The sequence below is a fragment of the Petromyzon marinus genome, chromosome 27, assembly GCF_048934315.1.
Source record: "Petromyzon marinus isolate PM22_M1 ecotype Great Lakes invasive population chromosome 27, UKy_Petmar_22M1.pri1.0, whole genome shotgun sequence".
In the NCBI taxonomy this organism is placed as follows: Eukaryota; Metazoa; Chordata; class Hyperoartia; order Petromyzontiformes; family Petromyzontidae; genus Petromyzon; species Petromyzon marinus.
In genome coordinates this window covers 4,926,000-4,950,327 of record NC_133693.1, presented here as the reverse complement: position 1 = coordinate 4,950,327, position 24,328 = coordinate 4,926,000, and the positions used below count along the sequence as shown (strand labels likewise).

The 24,328-nt window shown below is 44.5% G+C and overlaps 1 protein-coding gene across 6 annotated transcripts; it reads left to right on the top strand.

Annotated features, from left to right (window-relative positions):
- The first annotated feature begins 1,093 nt into the window (after positions 1–1,093).
- Positions 1,094–22,876, top strand: NFYC (nuclear transcription factor Y subunit gamma). 6 transcript variants are annotated; one of them, XM_032961445.2, is made up of 9 exons: positions 1,095–1,594; positions 7,563–7,706; positions 11,772–11,843; positions 12,389–12,502; positions 12,723–12,818; positions 15,132–15,305; positions 16,148–16,216; positions 17,463–17,777; positions 18,922–22,876. In XM_032961445.2, the coding sequence occupies exons 2-9, from the start codon at positions 7,572–7,574 to the stop codon at positions 19,027–19,029; spliced, it is 1,083 nt and encodes a 360-aa protein (XP_032817336.1). In that variant the 5' UTR covers positions 1,095–1,594; positions 7,563–7,571; the 3' UTR covers positions 19,030–22,876. The 6 variants fall into 6 exon arrangements, with proteins under 6 accessions (XP_032817338.1, XP_032817337.1, XP_032817336.1 ...); XM_032961442.2 differs by having other exon boundaries at positions 7,563–7,724; XM_032961444.2 differs by lacking the exon at positions 1,095–1,594 and adding an exon at positions 3,929–4,013 and having other exon boundaries at positions 7,563–7,724.
- Positions 22,877–24,328: the final 1,452 nt, after the last annotated feature.

Sequence of the window (24,328 nt, the reverse complement as noted above, 5' to 3'; positions counted from 1 at the left end):
GGTCATTCCCAAGTAATCTGCAAATAGGACTATCCTGGTCTCTTCAGTTCTAGCCTGGTTAATTACAATTATCCATATTTTGGTTTGACCACGTTTTGTGCCATGTGCTTGTCATCAAACATTGGACATGCAATGCACCACATTTTACAATTTAACTTTTTAACATACATTATTTATTTCGGAATACTTTTAGATTCCTGAAGGATTTGTCTGTTACCCAATAGCTACTATTAGGTAACTATTCATATGCCTAATTTAAACGCTGGCAAATCATAAAACGATTCTGAAATGTAATTATGATCAGGCCCCCATTGTGTAAACAACTCTTATTATTTAGATTATTTTGCTCCTCTAAATTTCCAAATGATAAGCCAATTTGTTGAGCTATCATTTGTGGCCAGGTCGCTTCTGAAAAATAAGTCAATACCTCAGTGATCTTTGCCTGGTAAGATAAAACATTGTTTAGTTTTATATGTATATATTTCTAAGCGATTTGTTTACATTTCCTTGACTTTGTACTCCTCTCGTATTTTTGTATTGTTTGTTGTTGTAACGTTCTGACGCGCCCCTACTGGACATCTATGAAAAAGAGCTTTATAGCTCATCGGATTCCTCCAGTAAAAATAAAAATGCTGATGATCCACTCTATCTCTCTACTAGCCGGTCTGTTCATGCTTTACGAAGAAGGGCCACTGCCCGAAACGTCGCCTATTGCTGAACTGTTAAGCCCACTTGTTATTGACGAATACGTTGAAGTTTTTTTTAGATAGGGGTAGGGTTAATTTTCGTGCCCTTAGGGGGGGTAATGTTTAGTGTTCCTTAACACTAACCTCAGCCTACCCCCGCCCCTCCCCTCGCCCCGCCCCCTCGCCCCGCCCCCTCCCCCGACCCCGCCCCTCTCCCCCCACCCCACCTCCCCCGCCCTTCTCCCCCCACCCCACCTCCCCCCACCCCCCTGCCCCCCCCGCCTCGCGCCGCGATCGCTTCCCCGGTTGTTGCTGTGCGGGGCGGAGCACGCTCCTATGCGGACTATGACATAAAATTACAATGCGCTGCTTATCGGTGATGGGAAATATAAAGGCGGCATCGGCCAATCAGAGGGCGCCGTCCGCCATCTTGGCTCTCGTAGTGCCGCGGTTAATATAAATCGCGGAAAATAAAGAGGAGTCCGCGATTAAATCTCCGCCGTAAAAGGGTCGCAGTGTCTCGGGAAAAAATCCGTCCGATGGAGTCAAAATCAAGAAGAATTCTCAGCTGATCGACTGGCGTGCGCGGCGTTTCGTTAAAAATCCAAATAACGCAAAGTAGTTAAATTTTTGAGGTATTATTGTTTAGGGCGCGGATTGGTCCGCGTCGTCTAATGGCGACGCGGCTCTCGGCTCCGTTCAAACTCTCCCCGCCTCGCCCACCCAAGCAACTTTTACCTCTTTAACTAATTCCGTTTTACTTTACCTTTAATTTAACAACTGGCGCTTTACATTTTTTTTGTTTTAAACCGAGGAATTTAAACGCGTTCAGACCGAAATTTGTGCGCGCACTATCGCATTGCCCGGGGCCGCGTAGGAACACCGCGGTCTGCGATCCGAGTACTCAGGTCAGAAGCACCCTGGTTAAGTTCTCGCCTAAGAATTGCGTTTATTTTAAATGTTTATTTACATTCGTTTATACTTCATATGAAATGTAACATTGCTTTGAAAGTGTGGTTCGCACGCACGCGCGTTGAACTGAACCCCCGTGTGTCCTGTGCCGATGCATTTGGTAAACCGGCGTCGTTCTAGCGGGATTTTTAAAGTTACAAATATATTTGTTACGATCTTTGTACGTGTATAATTTACCGACCTTTACCAATCCACTGCAGGATGAAGGCCCCCCCCCTTCCGACGCCACACGCTTTGACTATGCGGTACTTTACGCCGGTAAATGTTGCTTTAGTGTACGGCTGATGGGGGGGTGTGAGGGGTCCAGTCCACGCCACTAATGATAACCGTGGCTGGGAATCCAACTGGGATCCGATGGTTTTATAGCGCATTCCGACAAATACCAACCCTGTATTGTACACACATAACACACACACACGTGCGGTGTTATGGTGTACGGCGCGCAGATCTTGCGGCGTGGGGGGGGAGTTCCTTCAGTCTGTGGCACGTGTTAATCCAACACTGTCATCTTGGACGACTTGCCGGTGGGAGATGGAGCGATTGAATGAGTTCGTTTGCAGATTGCTTGTGAGATTTAATGACGGCCACAGGATCGTGATGTGGCTTGGCGTGGCTGGCGGGCGGCCGAGGGGGAACGAGGCCCTTATCCAGCAGTGGATTGGCCATGGATGATGATTTTGTCATTTAAATGCGTACTTATTCTGGCCGTGGGAACGTGGAATTACCAAGGCACTACCTCCTGGGAGGCGTCGATCTGATGAGTACCGCGGGTCCCTTTGCTCGATTGCGTGGGAAACCGCTTGGGCCGTACAGTAGAGTATTGCGTAATGCAAGTCCTCTGTGCCGTGTGTATTGTAGTTGATTATTTCAAAGGTTATAAGCAGCACTAACCAGAGTGGTGAAGTATGGTCGGACAAACCCCCCCCCCACCCACCAGCATGGAGTGCTTTCATCCAGAAGTGGCTTTGTAAAGGGACTGTAAATTGTTGTTTAGGCGTAACATGGACACAGGAATATTTGTATAATATGCATTTCACGTCGCTTTTGGGTGCACGGGCACACACGTGTATAGCCATGGAAATTTACTGTGCATTTATTAATCCACTGTTGGATGAATCCCTCCCCATTCCGTGTCGGACGTGGGTTTTAAAAATGCATGTAATTTGACCACACGGTGAAATTATATCACCACACGGTGAAATTATATACTTTGGGTTGGTGAAGAGGAAACCCAATAACCGGTTCGGATATCGCCACTGATGTGAATGGAACTCGGCTCTGTGGGTTAATAGCGGAGTACGTTAACCACCCTATAAACACTTTACTGTATATAGATATGCGGTTGTACACAATACACGGATGGCAACACGCGCGTACTGTACTGGGAAATGTTAAGGAAGGAGAGTGCATATTTCTATTTTTTTTAGATGCATCAGCGTTTTTATTATTTGGGGAGACATCGGGTTCCAAAAAAAATGCAAAAAGTCAGCTTTCTTAATTGCGATCTCAAAACTGTTGTCATACATCCATCATGTACGGGTTGGCTCGATAGAAGGGCAATTTCCCCGAACGTCAACCTATTGCAAGATAGTGCGGCGTTAATGGTGTTTGTGATAAGTTAATGTTAGCGTGTCTTATCACTGGCGGTCCAATGCCCTAATGTTTTGTCCTCCTAGGTAAGTTATATATATTGAGACATACTGATTAAACGTATAGGGATATATATTCGGTACACGTGTGTAGTTTACGGTTTCTCTATGTAAAGTATGTGCACGTTTATATCCGAATTCACGAATACTGTATTAAACTGATTTGTGTGCATGCCGTATATGCGTGGCACCCATCCTGTATCTACACTTGTGATAATGTGAATGTACTACCCATTGTACACATACATTTATACACCAGCGAGTATTGTGCATGTACAAGATTTAACATAGATTTACACATACAGTAGACGCAAACTGCGGTGTGCGTCCTTGAATATACAGTACACGCGCCCAGGTGTACACCCCCACGGTGTGTACTCAACACGGCTGTTTACATTCAACATTAGTTCAACATGGGTGTGAACCCAGGGTTAATAGAAACATCTCATTTCGGAGCCAGATCCGCCTTTTATTCAATAGGAAACTTGCCTAGCAGTTAGTACTGTCCTTGTAACAATAATAGTGCATTGTGTCAATGAAGTGCCGTCCGACCCGACTTCCCACACGTTTGTTGGGTTAGAGGGTGGGGACGGCCTTTGGTAAGTAGCCTTAAGGAATCCTTAACACACCCCCTCTCTCTCTCTCCATTGTAGAAACCACTCCACGCTTTATCGCAATGAGTAAGCCGGTGAATGAGACGCAAAACGTAAGCCCTCCGTGCATCTTGACACCGATGCAGTTCAGAGTTGGCCTTTGGCTATGTGCTCGCTGACAAACACGCGCACAGCCAGGAGTCGACCCGACTAAGCGTGATAATGTTTAGCAGTAATACAACACCGCGTGGGACTATATAATACTGTGGGCAATGGCATTGTTATCCTCTTAGTATTGTACTGTGCGTATACACTTTGCGATATAAATAGGATTAGGGATAAGGAGCTACGTGCTTAGTACAGTGAACATGAATATGAAAAAAGGAAATGAGCAGCAGGGGCAAAAAAATAATTTTTGTTACGCAATGAAGACAATGGGTGAACAGTTTTGTGAATGAGACTGCCCATGCTGAGTTTCCAAACTCCCCGAGTTTGTGTGCGTCAGTATTTAAGCTAAGATGTTACCAGTGGCCGAGTGTTAAACATCAAAGTCATTTCAGAAATGGGCAACCTTTTTGTAAGTCACTGACATTGGTGGGGTAGCGTCTCTCCCACTTTTAGATTGACTCCCGCCAAATTCGATTTGTTTGACTGGTTCGTGACTGATCTGGTGTTCCTATGTTATCAGCCTCTGCCGGTGGCTATGTTAAAGGCACGGCAATTGTTGGCCTACCAAAATGCCTTGGTCATTGTTTTATTTTGGTATGGATGGCCAATGTATTTGTGTAACACCAAGTGTTGTTGGTGTTACCAAAACATATACAGTATTGGCACCAGCTGGTTTTGCTTTGGTTGATCGTGTTGGTGTGCCTTAGACCGTGTGCGTCGGTGTGCTTGATGCCGTGTACGTGACTACGTCTTGCTTGAAGTGCTTGTGAACGGCGAGTGTGGTGGGAAAACGCGGTGTGCGTGTGACCAGTGCGTGCTGTGTGTATGTATCCACGTAGAGTGCACACACAAGCCTGCCTGTATTTTCATTGGCTGCCCAGCTTATCCCTGCCGTAACTGGACGCTATAATAAGGTCAAACCAAAGGCAAGGCGCACACACACAAAAAACCCGGAATTAATATGGCGGGGTGCTGGACTGGGTTGGGCTTTGGCTAGGGTTGTGGGATGGGGGCGGTGTTATTCGACGACGTAAAATAAAGAATCAAATGGAAACCTCCGCCCCCTTCCCGGCACCGCATGGCACTAGCACCAGTGGGCAAGGGGACAGTGCAAGGGGTAGACCTCAGCCACCGCGGCGGCGTTGGGTGGGGGGGGGAGCCACCATGGCTTGTGGTGCGGCTTTTCGGCGGTGAGTGCGGTGGGTGGTTCGGTGCCTCTGTCTGGGCCGCGGGGTTTGTCGTCGGCGGGTCCTGCGCTGTACGCTGCAGCTTTTTTTTATTTATTACACTGTGTGTGTGTGTGCGCGCGCTCGAATATTGTACGTGCATTGATTTTTAGTACTAATGTCCGTTAGGCTCATGTGCTGTTGGAATAACGTGGATGCTCGTGCACGTTATGTGTGTGCGCATTTTTTTGACCTGGAATGCAGTACAGATGCAGTTATTTTATATTTTGCCTTGTGTATTTTCTTTTTAAAAGGGGGCAGCTTTCGTGCTAACAACCCCCCCCCCCCATTTAAATTGTACAGCACTCCTTTTATGTACATATTTTATATTGATGAGCGTTGTGTTTTGATGTATTCATTTATAAGCTTTATTGAGAGTTGACGATCCACTCGCTCCACTAACTAGCAAGAAGGCGGATATTGTCGTACAATGAACCAAGGACACCGCACGACACGATTTTGTAGCGTAAGAGGCGGCGGTGCAAACGTTTGTGTAACAGCGTCGACGGTGGCGTGTGTTGGTGATCTTTATTTTTACACCCTTGTTTCTACGAAACGTTCTTTTTTGACAAAAAAAAAACCCACCGCAGCGGTAAATGTGTGTAGCAGGAACGAGTGCTGGAAACGAGGAAGAGCGGGGCAGGATGCGGTGTTGGTGAGCGGCGGGTTTGGGGGGGGGGCATGTCTCCTACTGTATGTGTCGTTTATTTTTTACTCCGTGTCCACTGAAGGTCACACACACATGCGCGGCTAGTGGTGGTCGCAAGAACTTAGCCGAGCCGCTGGAACAAAAAGAAACAGCTGACGGGCCAAAAAAATGCGTTGCAGGGTTCAGAATTACCTCGGGGGGGTGGGGGGGCTAGTGTTTTATGAAGAGATGGTGAAGAATATGCTTAGGCCACCCATACATTTTGTGTCTGCGATAGATGTTGTCTTTGCAGTGGTTGAAGAGGTATCGGTCTTATTTGTAGTACTGAGAAAAAAATATGCAGCTTATACAAAACATTGTGAATTCTGTAGCACTGCTTTTTGGAAAGCATAAATGGCAAAGACCGGTGTCTTGCTCACGGGGGGGGGGGTTGGGGCGTTTAGGCGGCACGATTGGCGTTTTTGAAGGGGGCCCCACTTTGCGAGTCACGCACACTTGTGTTGTGGGATGTTTCGTGTTGCATGGCTCAGGCTTGACAACAACGCGCTGGATCGGTAGACGCTCGGTCAATTTGGCATTTTTAAGCATCGGGAGCCGACCACTGCTCCCTTGCACTTTAAACTGCTACTAACCACCAGCACTAAAACAGCGGAGGGTCACATAAAATTATCCTGGCGTTTTGTGGTCGATTTGTTCAAGGTGATTGTATGGGTTGTCTCTGCCAAGATATTTGCCCTTCTACCCTCATGGTTTAATGGACAGATTCACCTTGGACTGGGGTTTTTTTCCCAATTACTGTACACGTATATGAGAAGCAAAGTCAATGGTGGCATGCGTGTATTCCGCCAAAAGGCGGGGGGGGGGGATGTTAAGTGACCTGTGTGCTGCGTATTGCTTTTCAAAGCATCGCCTAATAGGTTTGAGTCTGCAAGTGTCACCTTCAAAATTAATAAACCGTATCAACAAGGCAAGGCACCGTATATAGTATTTCGTACCTGCCACTGCAAGCGATACATTAATACACAGAGTGAACTTGGCCTGCGTCCTTGAATATGCACATGCGTTGCTTGTGATTTTTTTTCGTACGATTAAAGTTTTTAGTGGATGAATTTGTGTGCTTTTTTCCTATTCCTCTGAGCCATGTTCCTAACGAAGTGCGATATGGTACTGTGACACAAGTATGCAGTTTTTCCGGTTGGGTTGGAGGTGACCGGGGTGAACCTTACCTGTATTGTCTTGTTTCGGCTAACGGTTGCTTTACATATTTTAAAACAAAATACGGGTACTTCGCCATCTTTACTAACCGCGATCGTTTCTGTGGAAAATTCCAAGGTCAATGCAAGTAAAGACAGCAAGCGGAGGGGTCCAGTTTTGGTGACTTAACATTATGTTCTCATTGCCAGAAGCTCCTGAACTGTGATTTAGCGTTTTTTTGTTTCTGTAAATGAATGTCACACCCGACGAAGGCCCCCCCATCTGAAGAAAATAATTATTGTGTGGCAGCTCCGTTCGCTTCCCCCCCCCCACCCCCCATTCATGTTTTTAATTCAAATGTTGTTTTTCATCAGCTTATGACAATGGCCTTGTCTTGTGTGTACGTGTGTGTGCGCGCGCCTCAGTGAGGCGAGATGTCCAATTCGTCAGACGCGGCGTACAGCCCCGGAGGAGGGCAGGGCGGCGGCGGAGGCAGCGGCACCGACGCCCACCTCCTCCTGCAGAACTTCTGGCCGCGCGTCATGGAAGAGATCCGAACCATGAACACTGTGAGCCGCGCCAAAGAGGTGGAATTGTTGAGATTGCGATGACACCCACCACAAACTAGATTTCGGCACCGACCTCCTACGGACCCCCACTTGGCTGCGGCCATGAACCCATGGCATGTGTGTGTGGATAAAGGAAGATGCAACTCTAATGACAAAAAGATCGTTTATCTTGTAGATAGGAACTTTAGCTGCATGTTCCAAGCTGTTCCGACATGGGTTTGAAGCATTGTTTGCGAGTTAAAAATGATCGAATTTAACAGTTTTCACTGCAGTGATGAAATACATGGGAGTGATAATGTGTTAACAGCACACTCCTGACAGTCTCTAAATCAAGTCGTTTTTCTCCATGGTTTTGAAACTTTTGCCAGACAGTGTGGGACATTGCAGCCATGGTGCTGCTACAATATAAGAGCTGTTTATTTTTTAAGTTACTTTTATTAAGATCCCGGTTTACCTTGATATTGTGTTCACGTTGTGAATGTTGTCAGATGGTTATTCCACAAACTCCCAACAGACTTTTTTTTTCTTCAGTTTCATTTATTTGGTATAGCTCTGTGAGCCATTCTGCTCTTGAATCGGGTGCAACTACAACAAACAAAAACATAAACAAGAAACATCTTAAAGTGACTACGCGCAAACAGAAAAATCCAGGAAAAAACAGCAAAGTCTTCCAGAAAAAGCACCGTACACCGACGCTGTGTGCAAATATCCCAGTCGGATGCAAGTCAAACGATAACCATAAGACAATTTAGATTAAAGTTATCAGTCGAACTCTTTACTACAACAAACAAATATGGCTAAATCGAAACGTTTTCGAAATCACCAAAATAAAGCTATAAAAGCAATGTAACAGTGATCATAGGAACTGTGACTGAAATTTTACAATAAACGATATAGATAACATGTACTACCAAACTTTGCAGCCATAGCTGACTGCATGAGTCACTCCATAACAGTAGGAGTATCACCATTTTTCAATGCACCTTTAAAGATCAGCACACTAATTGAAACACAAGAGCTCACTTTGCAGCGGTCATCAGAAAGTAATCTTGCTTACCCTTTGCAATGCATATGTTTTTTAATGGAATTGAAGAGACAATAATGATAGGTACTTACTCCTTAATGTCATCTTGATTACGTTCATCTTCACCGACATTTGAGTCCTATTTATGTAAAGTTACGTCGGCCATAGAGATTCAGTCGGCAGATACAGAAGCATTTTTTGCCATACTTCAGGTTTCTCTAAGAAACTTTTATTTCTCGGGAAATTAGAATTTTCAGGAGGCAGAACTTAATGTAGTGGTATTAATCATACCAGCCTCTTACTTTGGACTGCAGATGTATTGTGAATGTAAACACTCAAGTGTTTTGTTATTAACCGAAACAGAAATTTCATTACTTGTACATGAAATGCTACATTTCGATGGCCTGTTAAAATTACCATTTCCCATGTAATCATTATTTACAATTTGCTAAACTAACCGTATTAGAAATAAGATCAAAGGTAACATGGCTAATGTGCCAATAAATGTTTCTTCTGGTACATTGCGTTCTCACCAGATGGTGGTAGTGAACTGTAAAGAAGACCCCTCCACAGAAAAATTATCGGCTTATCGTATAAACTGCAGTGGAAAGTTAAAAGTCTTTTTTTAAACAAACCAAATGTGCTGTTTGCGTCCAGGAAGCTGATAGTGCAGTAATGGGCTGCTGTTTTGATGATACTAACAAGAAATGGTTTTGCCTTTGAGCTTCATGGGCCACCGTAGCTTGTCGGCACTGACTTCCTGTGCCTGCACCACTTCACGCTAATTAATATTCATGAGTGACGTGCCAGCCTTCATATTCATGAGATTAAAAGGTCAGTGGCACAGCATCGTGGAAACATGTCCACATATGTAGTTCACATAAAGGAAAAGTGGAGCCCACCAAAGTTTTAACATGTTACATTTATATTGCTATGCCTTTTTAATCATTGTTTGAATTTTTAGACGTCCATTTTAATGTTTTTGTAATTTTGGGTCATAGGGAAATAGAACTTCGGCTCATTGTCGCTCCATGTTTATATTCATTATTTATTTATTTGAGTGGTTTTGCAGAATAAGGCATAAACAACTGACATCTTGTGCATTTTAATAAAGTGATTTCCTGCTCAAATGAGCCTGACAGCCGTGAACCACTTGTGGAAATCCCCCATTGCTATGTCGGGGGCAAGTCTATCCATGGGACAACTGTTGACATCCCACAGTGGTGCTTGTTTTATCGACCCCCCCCCCCTCCCAATAGGGTGATGAGCTCGGTCAACCCACAACCATGAATGCAGTAACCCAGCATTATGTATAATTTCTCCACATTGCCATGCATGCCAATGCTATTCCCCATTGATAGTCTTAATTGACAGATCTAGTGCACTTTCACGATTGTTGTGTGTGTGTGGGGCTGTTAGCCCCTACATCTCTGCTTTATTGACCTGGTCAAGGCCTATGATACCATCAGTAAGCCTGGGCTCTGGGTTGTTCTTCATGCTTTTGGAGTCCCTGACCCTCTGCTCACGATCATTAAGGACCTTCATGATGGTGAGCGGGCCCGGGTAAAACTACGTGGCCGGGAGTCAGTGCCATTCCCTGTACATCTTGGGGTGCGACAGGGATCCCCTCTGGCTCCCACATTATTTAACATCTATTTTGACCACGTAGTTCGTGAAGCCTTCAATAGCTGTACCGGGGGAATCTCCATTTGGTACAGATATAATGGGAGGCTGATCGATGCCCGGGTGCGGTCAAGGGTTGGCTCCCTATTGCTCAACCACGTTATGTATGCCGATTTGGTAATAGCTGCTCATTCAGAGGAGGAGTTGGAGACGCTGCTGCTGAGACTGGAGCGTGCCACTAAGAGATGGGGCCTTACCATCAGCCCCACCAAAACTAAGCACCTGCTTGGGTATTTTGTACCATCGGACACTCCACCCCCACAACTCCCAATCGGTGATGGGGCAGTTGTGGAGAGAGTGGAGAGTTTCCCATACCTGGGCAGTGTGCTTATGACTGGTTCCAGTTTAACAGCAGAGGTCTCACTCCAAATCAGTCGAGCGGCAATATCTTTTCATCGGTTGCGTAACGCTGTGTGGAAGCTACCTGGTCTGTCGCTCCGCACTAAGCTTCAGGTCTTCTCGGCCACGGTCATTCCCTCCCTTCTCTACGCTTGTGAAACGTGGACCCCCTTAATGGAGCATCTTCGCCGGTTGGAAACATTTAGGCTGGCCTGCCTACGATCCATCCTGGATTTAACCAGGCTGGATTGTGTGAGGAGTTGACAAATCCTTGAAAGATCTGGGCAAGGTCCCATCGGTGAGCAGCTCCGGCAGGCAAGGCTTGGTTGGCTGGGTCATGTAGCCCGCATGCCCAGCCACCGCATGCCGAAACAGCTTCTGTTCGGCCGGATCGAGGGGGCTAAACGGGCGCGGCACAGGCTAGAGAAGAGATGGAGTGATGTGGTACAGGAGGACGTGGAGCTGAGTGGACTTGCCGATGACTGGTACCAGCGGTGTCAAGATTGGCCTCTGTGGAGGAGGCTCGTGAAGGACGCTACTGGGCAGTTGGAGGCAGTCGCCCTCCAACAACAACGGAGGGCGGAGGAGCGACGCTCAGAACAACGAGCGGAGCGCCAGGTGGCTAAAGCACAGCAGGTTGGCACAGTAGGGGCACAGGTGGTGCATCAGCCAGTCATCTCAGTCAGTCGACCCATGGCACCTGGGTCTGCCCCGTGACCTCCTCCCCGCGGGCGTTCGACACTTCACGTGGCCTCAAGGTGCACATGGCCTGGCACAAGCGTCGTGGTGACGTCACCGCCACTTAGTGGCGAATGGCGGTTGTTGTTGTTAGCCCTGCTGTGGAACCCCATGTTACATGACCTGGGGTGACTCATTCGCGTGGATCCTCGTGTTCCCGGGGCTCGCTCATTCCACCCTGGAAGCTACATGCGCGCTATAATATTGTTCCCGAAATGGGCACAAAAATAAATGGGGAAACGCTGCTGAATTTACTGATTTTAGGTACCAATGTTTTGCAGAATGATTTCAAGATCCAGGAGCTGCCATTGGCACGAATTAAGAAAATAATGAAAATGGATGAAGATGTGAAGGTGAGTGCCGATCACAAGTTTGACTGGAGTCCAGCTTAAATATGTATCTCAATTCTGGATGTAATTACCAGTGAAATGTCGTACTCAAATTGTAAATGTTGTGGATTTATTCTCCAACACACCAGTGGTCTGAAGTGGTAACTAATTGACACGTTTTGTTTGTGACAAACCTTACTAATTGGCTGTGTCAGTGGTGGTGGGTTAATTATATTTATGCGATCTAACCCATAAAAAAACCTTTATGATTAATATTGGTCGCGAAAGGCTTACGTGCTAAACTAATATATCAGTGTTGGATGGATACATTTTTTCCCAATCTGCCATGACCTACACAATTCTATAGTCAATAAACTCCTGAATAAATGGGTTACTAATTCACATGCAAAATAAATGAATGGGTTCCATAGTTGAGTAGCATATGCATAACCAGCTTAAAGAAAAGCCACACCTGACGTGAATTTGGCCACATAACAAAGCGGTGGTTTTTACCTATGCAGTAGCAATGGCTCTCCGGACCCATGTGTGCACGTGTGTGTGGTGCACAGATGATTAGCGCTGAGGCGCCGGTGCTGTTCGCCAAGGCGGCGCAAATATTTATCAGCGAGCTCTCCCTCCGCGCCTGGATCCACACAGAGGACAATAAGCGCCGTACCCTGCAGGTGCGATGCAATGGGGGAGGGCCTTTGGCAACGATTTCTTATTTTGGTATCCCACCTTTGTGTGACCAATGACTTTAATTGTGATGATTTATTCCGCATCTTTTGTGTTCTGTTTTTGGAGCTTCCCCCGTAAACGGTTAAACAAACTTTTATTTAAGTCTCTTAAGTTGGCCTGCTGTTGAATAATTCCATTTTGTTATGTTTGTGTTGTGTTTCGCAGAGGAACGACATTGCCATGGCAATAAGCAAGTTTGATCAGTTTGACTTTCTCATTGACATTGTGCCTCGAGACGAGTTAAAGCCGGCCAAGAGACAGGTAATGCAACGAGAGCACACCGGCTAATTAAATTCGCATCCTCTTATGTGCCCCAACACTAATTGTGTCCCGCTGAGTCGATCAGACACTAGAAACAATGTGAGTCGTTGCATCCCACACAGTAGACCTTTCAGTCCATTAAGGACTTGCTTGTCGTGGTGCATACAAGTGCTTGTTTTTCAGCACAGAGTAATAATAACCGACTTGTTCCTGAGCATAAACACAAGTTCACATTTGAGTGGCAATTTGCTGCATTGCTTGTATGCAAAAATTCTCAGAAAAACGTAGCAAAATGGTTTTAATGTTTTTAGTTTTACCCTTGACTGCCGCATACAAACCCTTGATTTACAGGCGCCGATGAAGCTCCCATTTTTGGTAGTGCGAGGGTGATGTAAACATCTCAACTGGAAGCTGTGACGTCAGTAAAGGCTTTCAGTTAGGTGTTCACGTCAGCACGCTACCCAGCTGCAGCCACTGCCGCTCGCTCTCTCCGTAGTCCTGCAACCAGACAATTGTGCGAGGGGTTTTTTTGTCTTTTGTTGTCGGGTCCCTTTTGCGTATTTTCTTTTCCATCGCCAAACAGCTGTTCGAAATCACGTGAAGGTGTATGAGGGTGTGTGTGGGGGGGTTTTCTTTTTACGTTAAAACGGTGCAAAAGGTGAAACATTGACCCTCGTTTTATTGACAAGGATGAGAAATTTCATAGGATTTGTGCGAACAGATTAGTTAGAAAGGAAAGTAAAACACGATATTTTTGCCTTGTGCAATTAATGGCAACATGACATTCAATTTATTGAATTGACGTCTCAGACACTTAAATCTTGAAATCACTGCAGACTCTGCAGTAGGAGTCTATATTAAGGATCGCCAAACAAATAATGTTCTAATTAGCCAAGCAAGCAATTGTATTATCAATATTAATATCGTATAAACTTGGGTTTCCAGGGGAAGGCCAACCAACTATGAAATTTACGAGGCATGATTTAATAAAAAAAAAACAATGTAATTTAATTATCCAGAGCCTTGATGAAACTACTATTTCAGGAGGGCTCCTTAAGTGTGATGTTGCCGCTTATTGCCAAAAGCACTTTGTGTGATTATGCAACCATAAGTATTTGTGCAGCTAGAATGTATACAGTACACACCGACGTTGGACAAGAACTGGCAGTGTGCACATCTGTAAACATCCTCGACTGGAAGCCCGTGCTTTGACAAGTGCTTTTAGTCGGATGTTTGCGTCTGTCTCCTGCTCCTGTGCTTCACTCAACGTGTCCTCGCCTCGTTACCACGTGAGACAACGGAGAAAACAGCCCTAACCTAATCAATGACACTGGACTTCGGGTTACAATTTTGGTCTCTTGTGTGAGAAAGCTGAAAGAAGAGAATACATGGCTAAACAATTTGGGTCTTTGGATTCTAACCAACGTGCGAAGACATCCCGAGTTTCAGGTGGTGTAAACATCCTTCACTCTCAGCTGTGAGATGGAAGCACACTGAGAGGAGGGGTGTTGACACCAGCTGACTCGGACATACCTCCTCCGATCCCAGCTCCCCCATGTTGGTGTGACGGACAGGCATTCGGATTGGTTTATCCCCCCCCCCCCCCATTTGAATTCTTTGAGCTGTCTGCATAAAATTGTCCCCATACATTTTTGCCTATTAGAATGCGTTTCCATGGTCGGTAACACGTGACGTTGCATTTAGGAGTGGACGTGTTCTCGACTTTCGTGCAAATTTGGAAAGTCTGCCAGATATCCTTAAACGTTTCAACATACCATTTTGAGTTATGTTACGCAGTTGCGGACGCCACAGCATGTCGCGAGACGAGCCACTGAAATTTTTAAGAGTAAAAAAAAACTCAATTAAGACGGATTTTTTTTCTAATTATCACCTGGATAATCCATTGTAAATGGAATAATTTTTTGCTCTGTTTTATAGTAAAGCCCTTGCTCGATAGATTCCCCTTTACTGCTAGGCTGCAAACAAATGCTGTTGTATATCAGCAGTTGTAGTCTCATCAGGTGAAGTGTGTTTATTATCTTCTATTTTGATAGTCAAAAGGAAAAATATTAAGTAAGGTGTTTTACTGTGTATCTTTTGGTACGGTGTGTGTGTATTTGTGCCTGTTTTATGTCCAATTGCGTCATCTACATATCGTGTGGTAGGGTTATGTGACGTGTGCGTGTGGTATGTGCATATTGTATGCATGTTGTGTCTCTGGCGTGTCCGTGGCGTGCGTGTGCACGTGTCCGTGGCTTTGTGTGTTTGCGGTGCGTCCGTGCATGGTGTCTGCACATCCCGTGCTCTGCTAAGGAGGAGGTGAGGCAAGCGGTGATGGCGCCCGAGCAGGTGCAGTACTACTTCACGCTGGCGCAGCAGCCCACTGCCGGGCAGCAGGGGGCGCAGCAGGGAGGGCAGCAACAGACGCCAGGGGGTCAGCAAGCCATACAACCTAACATCATTATTGCACAGCAGCCCCAGGGACAGGTAATGATCACTTTGGTGGTATGGTGTCTTTTACGGCTAAATTTTTTTAAAGAGTTTCAAAATGAGCACTTACATTTTCTTTAATCGTTAATTGAGTAAATAAGAGTTTGTCTATGCGAACTATTACATTTACACACGGTTCACTTGCGTACAGGTAATTGGAATGAAAATCTCTAATTAATGAAAAGGTGTACATGAGAATATTGAGTTTATTTCTAATCTATGAGCACTGCTGTTTACAATCACACTGCATATGTTGAATTGTGTGTTAAGACTCGATTTCAAATTCACGTGTTGTATATAAACGGCTGTTGCTGTACAATCTAGATTGTGCTTCCTGGACTGTCCGATATTAGTTTGAAGTTGATCAAGTTGAGACTTAAATTTGCTTACAGCTGCTCTCATGATGTAATTGACATGAATGTCTTTAAAACACAACAACAACACTGCAAGTTTAATGTGTTCTGTACATGTCAGGAGAGTGCCTGAAAATGACAAGTGTTTTTTTTTATGATTCAAACTTGTCTGCCTGGGACAAAGAGCACGGTGACTTATTTGCAAGATAAGAATTACTTATTTGGTTGATGGTTAAATTTTTACTGTAAATGTCACTTTTGGAGGGGCAGGGGTGGGCATTATGCAGTGGTTGGCGCACTGCGCTATGAACCCCGGCTACCAGAGTTTGAATTGGTCGTGGGCCCTCCCTTCACCAACCCACACTAACGAGTGTGGTGAAGTATGGTCAAACAACCCCCATGCCTGACAACGGTGTGGGGAGGTCTTCATCCAGCAATGGATTGACAAAGGACTACATAATGTTTGATGGTTGGTGTTTGGTGTAGGTTGTTCAAGGCGGTGCGCAGCTGCAGGCAATCCAGGCGGTTACACAGGCGCAGGCTGCCACCATCAGCGTAAGTTACGTCTTCAAAAGAATTCCATGAATGTGTACTCCATGCAGAAGTGCGGTTTCATTTGAACTTCTATTAACGGTCGTTTATCAAATCGAAACGAATGTGAACAAGGAGACATGCTTCCCTGACTTAAACAGTGGTGTTTTTCACATTTAAGTTGATCGCAACAATGTGGTAATTTAACGTGGAATTTGTTTACTCGGGGTGTAAATTGAGTCGAATGCAAAACGGTAATGGTTTGAGTTTTTTATTTGTTGAACCAGGTGAGAACTCGAGAGACCAGGATATGGTCGCATTCGCTAGAATTATTTGGATTACCACAATGATAAAAAACAATCTAATAAAGCGAATAGAAATCGGTACAAACAAATGTAAATGAGCTAAAACAACATCACAAAATAAGCAACTTCTCACGAATGTCACTTATCTCTAATTGGTTAGACGAAGTAGGGGATTTCCTTCCTGGTTGTATTTTATCTCTCGCACTACTTAAACCATCATTAAATACCTAGGGACCATGTACCTGACTCACCCTTCTCCGCATTAAAACATAACTGTGGGTTTGGTCAGTGTAGTGGTAATGCCAACCCCACACAGTTTTACCAACTTCTTAAATCATTGCCCATATGGCACTGTAATACAACTGGCCCCTTACCATCCATGTAAATAAAAATAAAACCTAATAACTACTGTACACATACCCAGACTATGTGATCCCAAGTTATCCAATTTATTAAGCTACATTTATGACGAAAGTTGTTTATGTACTCCCAGGCATGCCATCATAGTATTACATTTAAATACACGTTTTTGTCATGATTATAAACAGCATTGGTACATGTGTACAAAACAAGATCTATGGATTATAAAGGGCTCCAGAAAGTAAGACTTTCCAACATTTTGTCCGGTTTCAGTACATCTGAGCTTTCTTGGTCAGAATTTCATTAATACATTGGCACATACAATATGTTTGTAAATTAGACAATCTTGTCACGTGTTATCGAGGGTTAATGCCAATAATTTTGGCATAAAACTGTTGTGGCCTTACCCAAAAGCAAAACAAAAAAAATAAAGTCCTACAAATCTTGTCACACCTACTGGAGTACAAGACGTACCTCAACTTTTGCTTTAAAATAGTGATGAAAGTGAACCTTTAATAAATCTTATTCCAAGACAAAAGCCACTCGTCGATTCTACTGCAAAGATGATGGACTCCGACTTTTGTCCCCGTCACTTCAACTTGCAGAGCACTCCGGTGACGGTGCAAGTTGCAGACGGTCAGCAGCTTCAGATCGTCTCATCGCACCAGGGTCAAGTGGGCACCGGCGGGCAGGTTCAAACAGGCACCGTGGGCCAAGCTGGCACCACCACCACAGCCGCGACTGGCCAGACCATGCAGGTCATGCAGCAGATCATCACCAACACCGGCGAGATCCAGCACATCCCCGTCCAGATCAATACGGGCCAGCTGCAGTACATCCGCCTGGCACAGCCTATGAGTGGGGGCCAGATGGTGCAGGGACAGGTGCAGGCCATCACTACTTCCGCAGGCCAACAGCAGGTGAGGTGGACGGAAAAAAACAACGCCTGTGTTTTGGCTGCTTCATCGTGTTAAGGCTACTCTTAAGTAGTTGTTTTAGGTGGCTGAGTGGTGGCTATTGTTAGTGATTCATCCATTAAAATTGGTTAATGCTCATGTGCATGAATTCGTGCTTGTAAGAATTATTTATAGACGTTATGGAAAACTTACCTTTTTAGGCATGTGACACAAAATGAGAGCTAGACGCAATACAAACGAGATGGTACACGCAAACCGATACAAATGAGACGGGACAGGAAATACAAACAAGATGGTACATGAGATGGACATTGTCAATGAGATGTTACAAAAACAAATGATTTTAGATAAATAATGACTGGATCGTCAATTCATTTCGTCAGAGGGAGGGGAGGGTTACATTGTTTTGGTTGGTTGCCATGTGACAATGTCATAAAGTGTGGATAAGAGGCAATTTCTGAGTCCTTAAGTAGTTTTGTGATTATCAGCTCAGAGGCAGTAGGCTTCGACTGTTGTGATGCACTTATTTACGTGAATCAGAATCTTTATTTTGGCTGGAGGAATCTGGTGAGCGATGAGGCTCTTTTTCACAGATGTCCAGTAAAGATGCGAGTGCCATGCAGAAATATTTTAACTTATCACAGTGAAATGGCACAGTTAAAAAATATTATTTAACAAAAAAATACATAACGTGGCCAAAAAGGAGAGCGCATTTGAATACAAATTCCATTGTTTTTCTTGAAGCATACTGTTCTAAATAATAACCGGTCTAAGGACAATTGATGGATTCTATTTTATTTTCTCAATGCCAGGATTAAGTTGGTGCATGTTTTGTCAAGGGGTCATCACGAAGAATGCTATTAAAAGCCAACACAATGATCATTGCTTGCCGTTTCCTCAAATCCAACTTCATTTCCTCGTGGTTAGATGCACAGTATCGTGCATGAGAATCGTCTGAATGTTGTAGTACAGTCACTTAGAACAGATGCGCCTTTAATGGGACAGTGGCAGCCACAACAGGGTAGTGGGACCACGGGCAAGCCTAGCATTATCATAGGCAGATGAGCCTCCAATAATGACACGTGAGCCTAATGATGTCTTTTCATCCCCCCCCACCCCCCTTCTTGTGCTTGCTGTGTGTCCACAGCTATACCAGATCCAGCAGGTGATCCTCCCATCAGGACCGGAGCAGCAGGTGTTCATCCAGCAGGCTGGCGAGACGCAGCAGGTCGCTGTAGAGCAGGTGCCTCAGTGAGGGCAACCTGCCCCCTCGTCCAGGCTGACGGCCGTGGGGCTGGCAAGCGGCGGTTTGTGGCGGCAGTGAAAAATGGTGGCAACGCGAGGGGAGGCGCAGGTGGGGATGAAATTATCCTTGCAGGGAGCTGCCCCCTAAATAGGGAGGCATGAGCTGAGCGTTCATGCGCAGCATTCGTACCAAGCACAGCTGAGTGGTAAACAAACAGCCTCTACTGAAAGTGCTGCGAAAAACCCCAAAAGGGAATTGCAAACAAAAAGTAAATAAATGGGGTGTTGGGCAATGGTGTGTGTTGTTAGTGTCAGGAGTGTAGGGCGTGTGCCAAGGAATGGTTAGGGTTTACGGTAATGGAAAGTGTGGTTGGTTATTGTGATCCACAACAGTTTGGCCCACCCTAACCCGCATGAATAGGTATGGATTTGTTTAAATTTTTGTTTGCTTTTCCATTTGATGTTTACAATGCACGAGTCGGTTCTTGATATTATTCCTCGGGGCATAAGAACCAAACGCATTTTTTTTTATATATACACGAGATAAGCTGATTAAACACGTCGTGGCGAGTGAATGAGGGTGTTGTTTTTATCATAATTCCAGTTTCATCCACAATGCGTTGGCACCCTTATTTCATACGGTTCGCCAAGCGTGGTGGGTGTTTCATGCAGCCATCATCACGGGCCTGGCACACATCAGGGGTTTCCACCTTAATATGTCTGTGTAGGGTACTTCCAGAGTCTTCAATTTGGACCCGTTATAAAAAAGCAGCTCAAGTTATATATGGTGTCTGGTGCAAAACTTACTCGTTAAAAGTTTTCAAATTATGGGTAAATAGCCACAATTCCCAAAATGTTTTGCAATTATAATAGCCTAGGATTAGGACTTTGCAGCATTGCTACCAGTAAGTAACATTTCTTGATTAGCACAGGTAAGATCAGCCTCTTCCGTGCGGGGTAGTTGTATTTTTTCCAAACGGGCACATAACGATTTCTCCCTCGCAATGTGGTTTCAAATTGTTTAGCTCCTGGTGTTAAACCTCAACCTACTTACTGCATGACCTGGCTGCATACAAACATGACATTTTTGCTAACTCTGCTTCTTTGGGAACTTTTGGAATTGTGCGGCAGTAAAGCTGGCGGAAAGCAGGAGGAAAATCTGCTTATGAGTTGGTTATGCCCACACCATTGTATTCAATTATGGTCTGTCCACTATGACGCAAAGGCTTCACCACTTCGCCTTCACCGTCCTGTGACGTTACAGTCTCGCTCCTGCAAAACTTTTTGCTCCTGTTTACTGGTTGCCCTCCCGACATTTTCCTTAATTTGGCTGCGATTCTGCCACCAGTCTCATCCGTCTGGTGTCATCATGTCTAGCTGTGTCCTGCCCAAGCGAACGTAACTATTCTGAACAGGTCAATATGATTTCTCTAACTTGCATATGTACTCTGATCACGTGTTCCTCTGTCTGTTATATATTCTGAGTCCATCTATTATTATTACTATGCAAGTTTACCCAGGAATGCATCAGTTTTTACCTAGTCCATTGCTTTACCAATGGACTAGGTAAATATCTGATTTTTGTGAACAATTAAAAAATTTGGATCATGACATTATAGCATACTCTTCAAATAAGGTTACGTGATCTTTCACATCGGTAATGAAACAGACGACGCATTTTATGGTTAATGCACTGGCAGTATTCTCGAGGGTGGCTCGCTGGATTTGAACTGCAAATCTCTGCAACAAGTGGCGAACGCGCTTCCACCTGAGCATTTTCCCACCTCCCATTGGTGGCGGCAGATAAATGCTCTGATAACTTTCTTCTTGGGATGTTTGTGGTCTGGTGCTTTTCATTATTCAATTTAATTTTCCAAAAGTACTCCATCTTGCTCTTGCTCAACTCTTTAGTGCATTATTTTGATTTCAGTCCTCCACTAATCGCCCTGGATACTTTATTGTGATTTCCAGCTGTCCCAAGAATTCCTTTTGGTTCAGAAGACATGGTGTATGTGACTTTTTTTTTAAAGCCTACGTGTTAATACTCTTTGGGTCTTTCGGCAAAGTCACGTAGATAGAAAAATAATAAAAAAAATCACAACGTTTCGATTGCAACACAAGCAATCGTCTTCAGGTGAAAAAATATGATTTTATTATTTGCACGATGGGGTAGGTGACCAGCACCACATCTGTCTGTCTCCAGTACTGATGTTTACACACTGCACCAGATATTCATTTGAGGCCAAGTCTATCAAAGCGAGGCCCGAGACTGATCTTGGTCATGAGCTGGAATCGAACTCTGGTCGTTGGGATTTTAGCGAGCGTGCTAACCTCACCGCTCTACCTATATATAGACATGCATTACTTCTAAGTCTTTTGGGGCTCACGTGGTTTTAAGTGTAGGACATCAATGAATAAACAGTTGCCGTCTTTATCACTATTCTGTTTATTGAATCCTGCAGTGATGTTTAGATTGGCCTGAGTTTTCAGATTGACTTCAGGTCAGCTCATCTACAATTTGGAGTTCAAATTGTGGCAATGGGTCGGTCACATTACATTGCCTATGTGAGCGTGTTTACCAAACTTAGAGAACAGTGTTTTTCTTCGTGTAATATTAAGTTGGTTTTAATGTTATCATTATACAGACTAATGGAGGATTATTATTATTACACAACCTCACAGGTTAACGTGACAGTTGTAATGGATTAAATGAGCACCCCCATCTTTTTTTACCCTCCGAATTCCCACTGCTTTGGATCGGCCTTTGTCTTTCAGTTTTTTTGTATTTGTGTACCTGTCCGTGACCTGTGATATTAACTTTTGTGTTTTTGAATTATGTTTATTGGATAAAGAAGAAAAAGCGAAGTGTGTTTTTATTGTTATTATGACTCAATTCCCGGCTCGGTTGTAGGGCCACTTGTGCTCGTATTTAAAATTAGGGTCGTGCTTCTGAGGAAAGAGGGGCAGGGGGGGGGGACACTTCACATTGTACAAACAAAACATCAAAAGTGTGACTTTTGTAAACGTTTCAGCCATATTAATACTTTTCATTGTACGTATTTCCAAATGTTGCTATTAAGTGTTGGTTAAATAAAGTCAAGCTGTTTGTAAACAATCTCTGCACCTCTACATCAGCCTCAATTAACCAAGAAATCTCCTGCTTTCAGGCAGGTGCAACGTTGAAACTTTATTTTGCCATTTTTTTCACGTGGTCTTAGGCTTTAACTGCATGTCACTATATATCCCCCTGCAATTAAAATTCGTCTGGCAACGTTTCTCCATCCTTATAGGTTTTTAATTGATATGTCCCCCATTTTGGTGATTGATCTGAAATATCTTAAAATTTGGCTAAGACATGATGTCAGATCCGAAGGAAGAATATACATTTTCAGGTTTGATCCAGAAGTGCGTTGTTGGGAACGATGACACGTATGACGAGTCGGTGCTTTTCCTGTTAAAAGTGTTGCCTGTTAGCACGGATGGTTTATTATTTATTTTAAAATATCTGGAAAAAAAGATAAAAGTCCTTAATATTCTGAAGGCTTTTCATCTGAGATGTGTAACCTCCCCCCCCCTCCCCTTCATCTTTACCCCATCCAACCTGATACTTAGGCAGGCCATGTCCTTAAATGCATTGGCCAACCTCAAACTTTTCATGCCCCAAATCTGAGGGTTTTTATTTTTTTAATACACGTCCCTGAAAGGTGTAGGGACCGGCCACTTGTGGATTAGTATTGCACACCTTGGTTTTGGTCAAGATTTTTTTTCAAATACCGTAGTTTAATCACAACTACATTGGACATTTTAAGAATGACAAGATTTCCAACTTTAACAAATAAAGTTTTCACTTTTTTATACTGACGTGTCCTTCAGGTGGTCCGGTTTGGTGGTTAATGTGTGGAGTGTCAATGCGAGGCTTGCACATGTTGAGCGTGTTGTGAACTTGTGTGAAGACCGGATCTGTTCCTGCGATATGGTGTCCTTACATTTCCAGTTTCGAAGTTGATGTTTGCGTAGCCTGGTTTGTCTGGTAATGGAAATGCCATCACTCTTAATTTTGTTAAAATTGTAATATCACAAGTAACATTTTAAATCTTCACTTTTTCTGGTTTGTGTTTACCATCCAGTCTCATTCCTTGCATAAGTGCTGAATGGTGTGGGGGGGGCATTGTATTTTTAGGTTCCACTAGACCTTGTGCTACATTGAAGCAACTTCTAGATAGATTATATTCTGATTCATGGAATCTCCTTTGCTAGTACCAAAATATGATAGGTTTTTCCCCTTTTTCTGGCAAAAAAACAAGTGTTAAGATGTTAAACTGTCAAAATTTACCAAAATATGTATTTTATTTCACTTTTATCCTGATTGGGCTATCTTGCAACACCATCCAATTGAATCGCTTGCCGATCGGTGCAACCCTTTGTGTTGGAGATTGGCCGATGGAAGCAGTTATCACAGCTACCTTCGATCCCTTTAAGTGACCTCTCTTCCACGCAACCGGTTGCAAAAAAAACCGTCTGGAATCGCGACCCCATATTGTGATGATTAATCGCGTCGCTTCAAGAACCAATCGTTGTTACGCGTGACCCAATTCGACGGCACATTTTATTAATCCGCATTCATCTTTTGCTAACCCACCTTATGCTCGTGTCCCAGTTAACCTAATCTTGAACTTGGTGTTAGCATTCCCAGGCCTCCCCGTTAAGTACTGTGTGCCAGGCTGTTAATCACACCGCCCGCCTGAAGCTCGTCCCTCCCACCTTCTACATGTTTTCCTCTCCCTAGAGTGCCACTGATTGACAGCCCAAAACGAGCTGGCGATGCCACTTTCCGGAGGTCGTGAAGCGTGTAGTCGCCGTGACCACGACTTGCCGAGTTTCAACGCTGGGCTGCACGATTGGACATGCATAACGCGACAAAACGCGTCGTGTTAATATAGCTTCGTGAACGTTCGTGACCGAGGAGTTTTATTTTGACATGTATCCTTGAAATTGTACTCATTTAATCTTAGCCAACAACATTTGTAGAAAGTGAAGACTACATACGAGTAACAGAAAACCATTCGGATAGGTTTGTGAGTGGGGTCTCGGGGGTAGGGGACACATTGGCGGGAGGGAGAAGAGCAGCGCCGTTAGAAACGACAGGCGTGACCACCAGGGCAGCACCGAGTCCCTGGACATTCACGGGGGACGTGCGGCCCATTCACCAACGTACCAACGAGCCTCACGGAAATGTCCCAAGTTGGGGCTCCACGGTGGCTAGGAGATGTTAACTACCTCGCCTGGTATGCAGGAGGTCGTGCGTGTTC